This window comes from Barbatula barbatula (genome assembly GCF_947034865.1).
Source record: "Barbatula barbatula genome assembly, chromosome: 13".
Classification (NCBI taxonomy): domain Eukaryota; kingdom Metazoa; phylum Chordata; class Actinopteri; order Cypriniformes; family Nemacheilidae; genus Barbatula; species Barbatula barbatula.
In genome coordinates, this window is record NC_136776.1 from 23,809,440 (window position 1) to 23,821,939 (window position 12,500).

At 39.2% G+C, this 12,500-nt stretch overlaps 1 protein-coding gene across 1 annotated transcript in view; it reads left to right on the forward strand.

Moving 5' to 3' along the window:
* Positions 1-1,505: 1,505 nt before the first annotated feature.
* Positions 1,506-12,500, forward strand: part of cacna2d2b (calcium channel, voltage-dependent, alpha 2/delta subunit 2b) — a gene marked incomplete at its 5' end in the record, with an annotated part of 16,949 nt that continues 5,954 nt past the window's right edge. Inside the window, 26 exons of the mRNA XM_079470770.1 lie at positions 1,506-1,586; positions 2,486-2,602; positions 3,720-3,779; positions 3,873-3,917; positions 4,218-4,338; positions 4,415-4,546; positions 4,610-4,667; positions 6,081-6,131; positions 6,565-6,664; positions 6,784-6,945; positions 7,159-7,269; positions 8,258-8,336; positions 8,504-8,553; positions 8,837-8,926; positions 9,063-9,128; positions 9,199-9,273; positions 9,854-9,928; positions 10,232-10,303; positions 10,819-10,890; positions 11,159-11,220; positions 11,303-11,379; positions 11,475-11,535; positions 11,643-11,740; positions 11,824-11,914; positions 12,362-12,424; positions 12,496-12,500. The exon at positions 12,496-12,500 is cut by the window's right edge and continues 99 nt beyond it. Coding sequence (XP_079326896.1) covers positions 1,506-1,586; positions 2,486-2,602; positions 3,720-3,779; positions 3,873-3,917; positions 4,218-4,338; positions 4,415-4,546; positions 4,610-4,667; positions 6,081-6,131; positions 6,565-6,664; positions 6,784-6,945; positions 7,159-7,269; positions 8,258-8,336; positions 8,504-8,553; positions 8,837-8,926; positions 9,063-9,128; positions 9,199-9,273; positions 9,854-9,928; positions 10,232-10,303; positions 10,819-10,890; positions 11,159-11,220; positions 11,303-11,379; positions 11,475-11,535; positions 11,643-11,740; positions 11,824-11,914; positions 12,362-12,424; positions 12,496-12,500 — 2,074 coding nt within the window. The remainder of the gene's footprint in view (positions 1,587-2,485; positions 2,603-3,719; positions 3,780-3,872; positions 3,918-4,217; positions 4,339-4,414; positions 4,547-4,609; positions 4,668-6,080; positions 6,132-6,564; positions 6,665-6,783; positions 6,946-7,158; positions 7,270-8,257; positions 8,337-8,503; positions 8,554-8,836; positions 8,927-9,062; positions 9,129-9,198; positions 9,274-9,853; positions 9,929-10,231; positions 10,304-10,818; positions 10,891-11,158; positions 11,221-11,302; positions 11,380-11,474; positions 11,536-11,642; positions 11,741-11,823; positions 11,915-12,361; positions 12,425-12,495) is intronic.

Sequence of the window (12,500 nt, forward strand, 5' to 3'; positions counted from 1 at the left end):
GGTGGAAATGATACTGTAAAGATATTTGACTTTATATCAGTTCACCTAGTAACCACATGTCAAGATCCTGGAAAGCACACGGCGGTGAGTTCAACACAATGTTTTCAACACAACATCCAGACAAGGTTATTTTTGTGTCTCAAACAGATCTGGTGTCTGATGTTATGTGAAAACAGGAATATTGATTGTGTTTCAGGTTTTGTTTATGAAATCTTCGGGCGTGTTGTGATGTGTCTAATGATGTGTTGTGTGTTTTTGTGAATGGTTTAATTGAGTTTGTCAATGACCTGCACTTATGTAATAAAACATCACTGCGGTTGAGCTGTACTCATATTGGGATGTTGTTGTCGTGGTAACAGATGATATTTATGATCAGACTGCAGGGTTGGGATGTTACTGCACACACAGTTCTCTCTAACACAACCGCCTGCTTCTGTGTTAAATAAATCACATCTGATGTTTTAATCAGACACTGTGTGTGTGTGTGTTGTGTGTGTGTAAACATCTGTTTCTGTGCATTCATTATATTGATTTGTTTAGACAGCATTCAGTATATCATGTTCATATAAGAAATATTCAATAACACAGTGTTGTAACGTGTGCTATGTGTGTTGCACAACTGTTGAGTGTGTGGTGTGGTATAACAGTTGTGTTATTGTAGTGTTCTGTAATGGTTTTATAACAGTGGAACTGCGTTTATGGGCTAAAAGAGGTGTAACAGTTGAGTTGTGTTGTATAATGTTTTTTTTAGGTGCACTAGGTAACATCCGTGTTGTGTTGTGTGTTGTATAACACTTTGCGTCGTGTTGTGTAACGTTTTTGTTGTGGGTGTGAAGTGTGTTAATTTGTGTGTATTGGGAAACAACTGTGTTTTTATTGTTGTATAACATTTGTGTTTTGTGTGTGAAGTTTAATGTTTGTGTTGTGTGTTTAATAACAGTTGTGTGGTGTTGTGTATTGTGTTTAACATCAGTGTTGTTTGTGAAGTGTAATGTTTCTGTGTTGTATTACAGTGGTGTAGTGTGCATTGTGTATTGGTTGTGTTGTGTAACAGCTGCGTTTGGTATGTTGTTTGAAGTGATTTACAGTTGTGTAGTGTTGTATAATGTTTTTTTAGGTGCACTTGGTAACATCTGTGTTGTGTTGTGTGTTGTATAACACTTTGCGTCGTGTTGTGTAACGTTTTTGTTGTGGGTGTGAAGTGTGTTAATTTGTGTGTATTGGGAAACAACTGTGTTTTTATTGTTGTATAACATTTGTGTTTTGTGTGTGAAGTTTAATGTTTGTGTTGTGTGTTTAATAACAGTTGTGTGGTGTTGTGTATTGTGTTTAACATCAGTGTTGTTTGTGAAGTGTAATGTTTCTGTGTTGTATTACAGTGGTGTAGTGTGCATTGTGTATTGGTTGTGTTGTGTAACAGCTGCGTTTGGTATGTTGTTTGAAGTGATTTACAGTTGTGTAGTGTAACGGTTGTGTTGTGTCATGTGTGTGTTGTGTTGTGTAGGATGATGCACTGGGCCCGGCGCATTGAACAGGAGATTGACCGAGTCCTGCAGCACGTCAGCGGTGCTCAACAGCTCAAGGGGGTAAGACACTGTGTGTGTGTGTGTGCGTGCGTGCGTGCGTGTGTGTGTGTGTGTGTGTGCGTGTGTGCGTGTGTGTGCTCATTATTGTGTGCTCTGGATCACACTGATGTCATCAGTCGAACAAACCTGATCGTTGTGTCTGTAGAGAGAGAGAGAGACAGGCAGATGAACAGATGGTTTGCTCCTCTGATAGTAAAGTCATTCATTTACCCAGAATGCCACAGTGCAGTAAACCATTGCACTCTCAAAAAGGATGTGTTCATTATTAATGCATTGTGCTGTTTTACACAGAATGTGTTCTTTTGTCTTTATATGTGTTAACTAATGAAAAAGGGACGACACAAAGTGAGTTAAAAGTAAAACAAAACGTTTTTGCACATGTTGTGTTGTTTTTAATAACTGAACCGAGAATCAGATAAATTTCTACACACTTCTGTTGTCACAACATCAGATGAGAGAGAGAAACATAAGTACACACCTCTGACCCTGAGGCTTGACCTCTGACCTCATCCTCCATCACAGAGCGTTTAGAGAAGGGTGTGTGTGTGTGTGTGTGTGTGTGTGTATTGATCTGTGTTGTAGACGTCTGGTGTTGTTGTTCAGTCAGACTGGTTAATGGAGCTTGTCTTCAGTCAGATTTGAGTTTAACTGTAACGTGTCACTGCTGACAGGAAGTTACACACACATCTCACTGAAGGCCATTAATACACACACACACACACACACACACACACACACACATAGCTGTGCGTCTCTCACTGATTCCTGCAGCTGTCTAACATTCTTCTGATGATCTGTAATAAACTTAATCGTTGAATTGATATGAATCTGTTAATTTTAGAGTTAAAGACATTGTGATTTTGGGTTGTTTAGTTGTGTGTGTGTGTGTGTTGTTTCAGATCTACAATGAGAAGAGAAGACAGTTCAGTCTGGTGAGAAATAATCCACGAGACATCGTCGAAAAAGTGGCGGCGGACATCGAGAGACTGCTGGCCAAAAAACGCAAAGCACTAGAGGTGAACATACACACACACACACACACACACACACAACTGAAGACACACACCTGAATACACACACACATGTAACTGAAGACACACACAACTGAAGATACACACACAAACACACACACATATACATACACCTGAATACACACACACACAACTGAAGACACACACCTGAATACACACACACATGTAACTGAAGACACACACACACACACACACACACAACTGAAGATACACACACAAACACACACACACACAACTGAAGACACACACCTGAATACACACACACATGTAACTGAAGACACACACAACTGAAGATACACACACAAACACACACACATATACATACACCTGAATACACACACACACAACTGAAGACACACACCTGAATACACACACACATGTAACTGAAGACACACACACACACACACACACAACTGAAGATACACACACAAACACACACACACACAACTGAAGACACACACCTGAATACACACACACATGTAACTGAAGACACACACAACTGAAGATACACACACAAACACACACACATATACATACACCTGAATACACACACACACAACTGAAGACACACACCTGAATACACACACACATGTAACTGAAGACACACACACACACACACACACACACAACTGAAGATACACACACAAACACACACACACACACACACACACAACTGAAGACACACACCTGAATACACACACACAACTGAAGACACACACACACACAACTGAAGACACACACCTGAATACACACACACAACTGAAGATACACACACAAACACACACACATATACATACACCTGAATACACACACACACATGCAACTAAAGACACACACCTGAATACACACACACATGTAACTGAAGACACACACACACACAACTGAAGATACACACACAAACACACACACACACAACTGAAGACACACACACACACAACTGAAGACACACACCTGAATACACACACACAACTGAAGATACACACACAAACACACACACATATACATACACCTGAATACACACAGGCTTACACACACACAACTGAACACATACACACACATATATACACACATTATATGTGTCTAATGTTGGTGTGTGATTTAGAAACTGGTGAGTGAAGCGGAGCGTCTTCAGAAAGATCATCAGTGGCAGGATGGAATCAAGGTCAGATCACTTCACAATACACACAACATTACACAACACTGACCAAACCAGTGAAACATCTGCATCTACTGAAGCTGTGTGTGTTTATTTCAGGAGGAGAATATTGAATATTATAACTCTAAAGCAGATATGGATTATGTAAGTAAATGACGTAATATTCATGACACTACGCTGTTTACTGAAGGGTCCTAACAATTCATATGAAACTTAACAACATTAATACATTCATGGAAAAGTGAAAAGTCTAATAATTGTGTTGTTTCTAAACAACTAGTCTTAGTAAGAGTTTTCATGAACATTCAATTCAGCCATTCTTCATTTTCCACTGCATACTATTTCCTTTCTGTGTCACACGTGATTGAGTTTGAATCCATCTGTTTACACCAAGAAACATGATGTACAGAATCAAGCTGATGTGCATGTGTGTGATTTCATCAGGACGGTGAGGACATCGACACGCAGTCATTGAAACTGGACTTTGTGTACGACCCCAACTTTAAAAACCATGTGAATTACTCCCACACGGCCGTACAGATCCCCACAGACATCTACAAAGGAGGTGAGGAGCCCGAGGACTGACAGAGTATATAAGTATAATATTAAAGTGAGATCTCATGACATGAGCCGTCTCTCAGCTCCGGTGATCCTGAATGAACTCAGCTGGACTCAAGCGTTAGAGAGAGTTTTCATGGAGAACAGCAGAGATGATCCATCACTGCTCTGGCAGGCGTTCGGGAGCGCCACCGGGGTCACCAGATACTATCCAGGTAAACCTCATCAGATATAAGGATATATGTTATACAGACTCTAATGTGATGTTTTCTGTTTAGCGGCTCCCTGGAGAGCTCCGGATAAGATCGACCTTTACGATGTCCGACGGAGACCCTGGTAAAAATACTCACCCATAATTCACCCTTCACTTAACTTGTCAACACTGCGATTTATTTATTTATTTTGAACACTATGGAAGAGTGGAACAGTATTATAAAGAGCAAAACAAAACGTGTTATAGTTTATGTGTTTATAAAATACTGAATAAATATTTTTAGTTTGTGATAATTCGATATCATTATTGCATGCTTAAATGTTTAGTTTAGATTAATGATGCTGCCCTATCACACAAGCAGTGTCAAATATGATTAAATATCAACCGGAATAGATGAAATATCCCTTTATGTTTTCGGTGCGAACAATTGTTGGGCTGTGGTTGGTCAGTTATCGATGCAGGGCGGGACTAGGAGCCAAATCGACCAATAATGCGGAGACGACGGACATTTATCACTCAATAGAAATGTTTTAATGTTGCTTACAGTCTTTATTTATCTGCATTATAAGACAGTGTAGCGCAAATCTCGACTCTTATGAAAGGGTTCTTTTAGTGAATCGTTTGAAAAGACTCGCGAACGGTTTAACGGGGAGTTGCCTAATCGGATCGTCAGATGAATCATTCATTGAACGAACGTAATGAATCACTTCGAACATAAGTTTCTGTCGGTCATATTTATTTTCAGCGATGTAACTGATCGTTTGTACCGATGCTGTCAGGCACACAGTGAGGAGTTATTTATTATTTACATTTCAGGTCATTGTATATTATTGCTGAAGAATTGTACTAAATAAAATTCGTCAGATTATGAAACTAATTGAAGTGGTGATGAAAAGCAGAGCAGATGATTCAGATCATGTAGTATTTCAATCTGGTTGATAAAAATTTGATAAAATACTATATATAGTTGCTGGTAGGAGTTCCATTTTGTTTTTAAGAAGATATTTCTACATTTAAAATATTGCAGCGTTTATTGTAAATAGTTAATCAATTTAAAATCCATGTACCCTCATAATCTTTCAATAATATCTGAAAAAGCACTTCCTCTTTGTAATGACTTTCCATCTCAAATGACGTAAGTTAGACGGCTTGGGCGGAGCATCCGTTAACTCCTCCCCTTCGACTGTCTGTCTTGCCAGTTCCATCTCAAAACGTAACGGTTGTTCTCATTCATCCAATAAAATCGCAGAGAAAGACGAATGCCACGCCCACTGTTTTTCTCATGAAATGTGTGGCACTGAGGAAGAACGTTATGCACGTTTCACTGGTTTCTATGGCCTCCGATGAAGCATTAAATATATATTTTCTGAGGAGCCCTGCGTATAACCGCGTTCAGATTTTTCCTTTTGATTGGGAAATGTGACAAAACACGCAAGTAAAAACGATCACACCTTCTGTTTCACAGGGACTTTAACAATATTGACAGACTTATTATGGGACATTGATACTTAAGTCTGTGTGTCTGTTTTCTTTAGGTACATTCAAGGAGCTTCATCACCTAAAGACATGGTGATACTGGTGGACGTGTGAGTGTCTGTGTGTGTTGTGTGTGTTTATCGTCATCATTAATGTGTATTAAGTGTGTGTTGTGTAGTGTGTGTTAATGGTCATCATTAGTGTGTATTAAGTGTGTGTGTGTTTGTGTGTTAATGGTCATCATTAGTGTGTATTAAGTGTGTGTTGTGTAGTGTGTGTTTATGGTCATCATTAGTGTGTATTAAGTGTGTGTGTGTTTATGGTCATCATTAGTGTGTATTAAGTGTGTGTGTGTTTGTGTGTTAATGGTCATCATTAGTGTGTATTAAGTGTGTGTGTGTTTGTGTGTTAATGGTCATCATTAGTGTGTATTAAGTGTGTGTTGTGTAGTGTGTGTTTATGGTCATCATTAGTGTGTATTAAGTGTGTGTGTGTTTATGGTCATCATTAGTGTGTATTAAGTGTGTGTGTGTTTGTGTACAGGAGCGGCAGTGTTAGCGGTCTCACGCTGAAACTCATCAAAGCGTCCGTCACTGAAATGCTGGACACGCTCTCAGATGACGATTACGTCAACGTCGCCAGGGTAGAAAACCTCATACATGATGTCATGTGCTAAGAATGACACGAATCTTTGACCTTATAACATAGTTTACGAGCTGTTCACACCAGTACATGACGTCTGAATGTGTTCATCTCTTGTAGTTTAATGAGAAAGCGGAGGCGGTGGTTCCCTGCTTCAAGCATCTGGTTCAGGCAAACGTGCGGAACAAGAAGATCTTTAAAGAGGCCGTTCAGCAGATGCAAGCCAAAGGAACCACGGATTATAAATCTGGATTTCACTTCGCTTTTAATCAGCTGCTCAATGTGAGTCTCATTCCTTCCCACAATTCCACTTCATGTCTTGATTTAGATGTGATTATATAACTCTTTCTACACTGAAAGTGAAAGAACAATCACAGCTGACCAGAATGTATTTCAGTTTTAACCCAACAGGAAGTTTCTATGATATGTTTTTACATGTGATCTGTTTTTATACCAACTAGAAAGAAATCTTTTGTTGTTTGTTCTCTTTTACAGCAGACAAACGTTCCCCGAGCCAACTGTAATAAAATCATCATGTTATTCACGGACGGAGGAGAGGACCGAGCTCAGGACATCTTTGAGCATTACAACTATCCCAATAAAACGGTCTGATCGACACCTCCTCTCACAAATGCCTTCATTAAGCTTACACAAAAAATATATTAAATATAAATAGAGTGAACATTATATAACATTTATTTATTTATTTTAATCAATATTTAAAATGAACTTTTATTTTTACATTTTAGTTTTCATGTTTGTGTTAATGGAATTACATAAATCATTCAATATTTATCACTATTATACTTTATTTCTAATAAAATAATTTTTTTTCGGTGACACTTGACATTAGCATACCTTTTATGAAGCATTTATAAATGTGTTCATTAATGTTTAAATAGTCATTTACAAATGCATTATAAAGCAGTTATTACTACATGAATAAAAGGAGGATTGTAATGAAATACCTGTCAAATAGTGATCAGGTGTAAGAAAAACAACACAACACCCTTCAGTGTCCAGTCTGACAGACTATATTACAAATAACATCAAGATAATAATTAATCTGCTATACAGTCAAATAAATGATGAATAAATACATGTTTTTCTGCTCTAGAATAAAATCAAAAAATGACACACAGGACCTTTTATGTAAGTTAATTCCTATAACGCAACTGATATAAACTAAATAACGAAATAAAAAGACACAATGCTGTTATAACTGCTTTATAATGCATTTGTAAACGACTTATTAATCATTAATGAACACGTTTATAAATGCGTTATAAAGGGTACCTTAATGTAAAGTGTTACCATTTTTTCTTAATTTGTAATCATATAAATATTATGTTTATTAATAATATCAGTAATTAATTAATGACTAAATATGAATGTATTGTTCTGGAGTTTATATAACATTAATTTTATTTGATTTGATTATGAGTGAGATTCAATTCTCATTATTTCTAACGTTGTTCTCTGTTCTCTGGTCTGTGTTCATCCGGAGCTCCGTGTTCTTCATAATTACCCGTTCTCCTCCTCACGCCCGTCTCATTGTCAGGGTTAATGATGGGCTGTCGCGTGTTCTCCGCAGGTCCGTGTGTTCACGTTCTCGGTGGGGCAGCACAATTACGATGTCACGCCGCTGCAGTGGATCGCATGCGCTAATAAGGGTGAGAGAGAGACAGATGCTCATTTGCAGTACATGGATCCTGGGATCATGGCTGGGATTTTTCCCATCTGCCCGTGCTGCGATGATGATGATGATGATGAGGGAGTTACAGTGACACAGGTTTAAATAATACAGTAATTATACGTGACTCTCTCTCCGTCTCGGCAGGATACTATTTTGAGATCCGCTCCATCTGTGCTATACGGATTAACACCCAGGTGAGTTACCCCATACACACTATTGTGTGTTGATCGCATGTATGTGCTCACATAATGATATAAACTAGCTGAACAGGTTTGAAATGTCTGAACCGATTTGTGGAAATGAGTCAATGAATCGATTCATATTGCTGTTTAATTCTATGCATTGTTAAAGAAAACTAAATTGAATATTTTTCTTTATTTACGGTTGAATCTGCATATTTTAAATGACAGCTTAAATGATGACCAAAATGCAGAAGAAAACACAATATGACGCTCTGTGTGTGTGTGTGTGTAATAGGAATATCTGGACGTGCTGGGTCGCCCTATGGTTCTGGCAGGCCCGAGTGCCAAACAGGTGCAGTGGACCAACGTCTATCAGGACGCACTGGTGAGTGTCGCCTCCACCCGCCTCAGATCTGTGAACATATGTGTGTCACACCCCAGAAACACACACTCGAGATCAACAGACACACATATCAATGTTCAGTCCATCTGAAGTGAGATCACGTGTGTTGTGTTGACAGGGTCTGGGTTTGGTGGTGACCGGCACGATGCCCGTCTTTAATCTCACTATGGATGGAAACTCACAGGTGAGCGATGATTTAGCAGTGATGCTCGCTCATTTCCTCTCAATCGTGTCTCATTTGTGTGTTTGTGTAGAATCAGCTGATCTTAGGTGTGATGGGAGTGGACGTTCATCTGGATGAGCTGAAGAGACTGACGCCGCAGTACAGGGTAACACCGAATTCTTTCATCAGGGCTCTCTGGGGTTAAAGTCCCCCTGAACTGGATTTTGTGATCGTTTTTACTTCCATATTTCCGAGTGAAATGGAATTTCGAATGAGAAAAAATGGTGCGCGTGGCGTTCGTCTTTCTCTGAGATTTGATTGGATGTATAAAATCACTGCGTTTTGAGATGGAACTGACAAGACAGACAGTTGATTGGGGAGGAGTTAACGGATGCCCCGCCCAAGCCATCATTTAAGATGAATAGTCTATACAGGACGGAAGAGCATTTACACATATTTTTCAAGATGATGGGGACACACACATTTTTAAAAGAGAATAACCCACATTGATCAACTATTTACAATAAACGCTGCAATATTTCATGAAAAATAGGAACTGTCATTTTTATTTCACTGGGACTTTATCATACACACTGCGGGAAGCTATAGAAATACAATAGAACAGACTATGTATTTGACTATGTATACATTTGCAATATTGTGTGTGTGTCTTATTTGTTGTCTTTTACATGTTTTCATGTATGATGTGAGTATACTGGAGTAAATATTATGTGTCTGTGTTTTAGCTGGGAGCTAACGGTTACATCTTCGCCATCGACCCGAACGGATACGTGCTGCTCCATCCAAACCTACAGCCACAGGTGAACCGTGTTTCTCTCATCTCACACCACATCATACGGTATCATCACATTCACACGTCAGGTTTGTGTTTTAGTGTGTGTGAGGATAATGAAGCACACAGCCCGGATGCAAATCTGCCGTCATTTTTGCTTTAAAGCTTGTGAACTAAAGCAGTTCTGTAATCCTCATGTTTTCATTTGTTTGTTTCGATTTGATGGGAAGATGTGCTTCATTTAATACCAAATAGACTTGTTTCTTATAGTTAGTTGTGTTTGGGAGGAAGTTGATGATCACTGGTGTCGTGATGGATGTTCTCATCACAGGAGGAGGATTTACCGGAGCCGGTGACGCTGGACTTCCTGGATGCTGAAGTAGAGGACAACAGCAAGCAAGAGGTGGGTAGAAGACCTTAAGATGTCCCCATCAAAAGTGATTTTAAATCCATAGAAAGCACATCACATGTATGTCAAATGTCTCTTTTGTATTGTTTATGGAGAGTAAAATGACTAAATTGGGTAACACAATATGTATATGTAACATGCTTATTCTGACTTGTACATATTAAATATATGAAAGAATACAGGAGCACATTACATTTTATTGTGCTTTAAAGGAGTAAAACATTCTTATTGACAGATGAGCAAAACCCAGGATAGTGGCAAATGTTAAAAAAGGGTCAAATGTATAATTTGTGGTAAATGTAATTAGTCTTTTAATATGCCGTGGATTGATATTTGTTGTAATGACACGTTCTCTCTTCTTTCTGTTTGTTGATCATTTATTATAAATCCTGGTCTCAGTGCGAGCAGCACTTTATTTATCACGAGCAGAAGATGAGAGATTTCATCATGAATCATTCATCTGTTCCAGCAGACGACACACTAACATCTCAACACTTCTTACCTTTCAGATTCGCCGGCAGATGATTGATGCACGATCAGGAAACATGACCGTCAGAACACTCACTAAATCTGTGAACGAGGTGTGTGTGTGTGTGTGTGTGTGTGTGTGTGTGTGTGTGTGTGTTTAATGTGTCATATTAAAGTAGGACATGTGTGACATCTGGTACTTTCTATAAATGGCTCAAAATAATGAAATGACTTGTGATCCACATATATGTGTGTTAAGTCCCTAAAGTAAAGTGATTGTCATTGATATTTATAGTATTGTCCCATCTTGGTTTTTAATTACGGCATGTTTTGCACACCAGTGTATTGTGTAAGTTCAGTGTGTGTGTGTTTCTCTTACAGCGCTACATTGATGATGTCGTCCGCGTGTACACCTGGACACCCATCAATGACACAGATTACAGGTATGACATCATCTGAAGGAACAGGCCTTAACCTTTCACATACACAACTCTGTAAGATTCTGTGTTCTGTCGCCCCCTGCAGTCTGGGACTGGTACTGCCTCCGTACAGCGAATACTACATACAGGCTGATCTCAGTGATGTCATGCTACAGCTACAGTGTAAGAATACACACAAACACACACAATACACACAAACCTCTTATGATGATGATGTTGTTGTGTGTCAGATCTACATTTAGTTTTCTTTTTGACAGATTTACAATCACTGCTGCCCAACTCTTTCGAGTCTGCAGGTCACGTGTTTCTAGCGCCCAGGTACACACACACACACACACACACACACACACACACATGGATGTTGTTTTAAGAGCGTTTATGTGTTTGTGTATGGGAATAAACACAGAGCTGTTGTGTGTCTGTAGAGAATACTGTAAGCGTCTGCAGATGGCGGAGAATAACACACAGTTTCTGGCCGATTTCTTATCTCTCATGGTGGAGATCACACCTGAATCTGAAGACTGTGAGTAACAATACTTCACTACTGAATATCTGAATATGACACATCCTCGAGATGTTTCCAAGACAACGTTGTTGTTGGCGCAGGTGATCAAGGTCTGATTCACAATCTGATTCTGGATTCTGGGATCCTCTGGCAGCTGGCCACACGCGTCTGGCAGAACAAAGATCTCAACACGTAAGATCACACACAGCAGGACACACAGCAGTTTCCTTCATTTATTTAAAGTCCCTGCGAACGCGATGTTGCGATCGTTTTTACTTCCGTAATTTGAGGAATTTCAGAGTAAAATGGAATCTCAAATGAGAACAATAGTCGGCGTGGCTTTTTTTATTCAGTGTGATTTGATTGGATGTATAAACACAGCGGTGGCATTTGGAAACGGAACTGGCAGCAGACTGAGGATTGAAGGGGCGGAGTTACCGGATGTTCCGCCCAAGACCTCTTACACATGTCATTACAGAAAGGAAGTTTATGAGGACACACGCATTTTAAAAAGAGAATGACCCACAAAGCTATTTACAAAAAACGCTGCAATAGTTCATGAAAAAACGGATTTGTCATTTTTTATTTCACTGGGACTTTAATACTGAGTTTATGAGATGATAAATCTGATCTCTGCAGGTACGGATTTCTGGCTCTGTTCGCATCCACCAACGGAGGCGTCACCCGCGTTTACCCCAACACGTGAGTGATGACACGCTGTACGAGTCTGTTGTGTAATGAAGTGTGTCGGTTATAAACTGTGTGTGTTTCAGAGCGG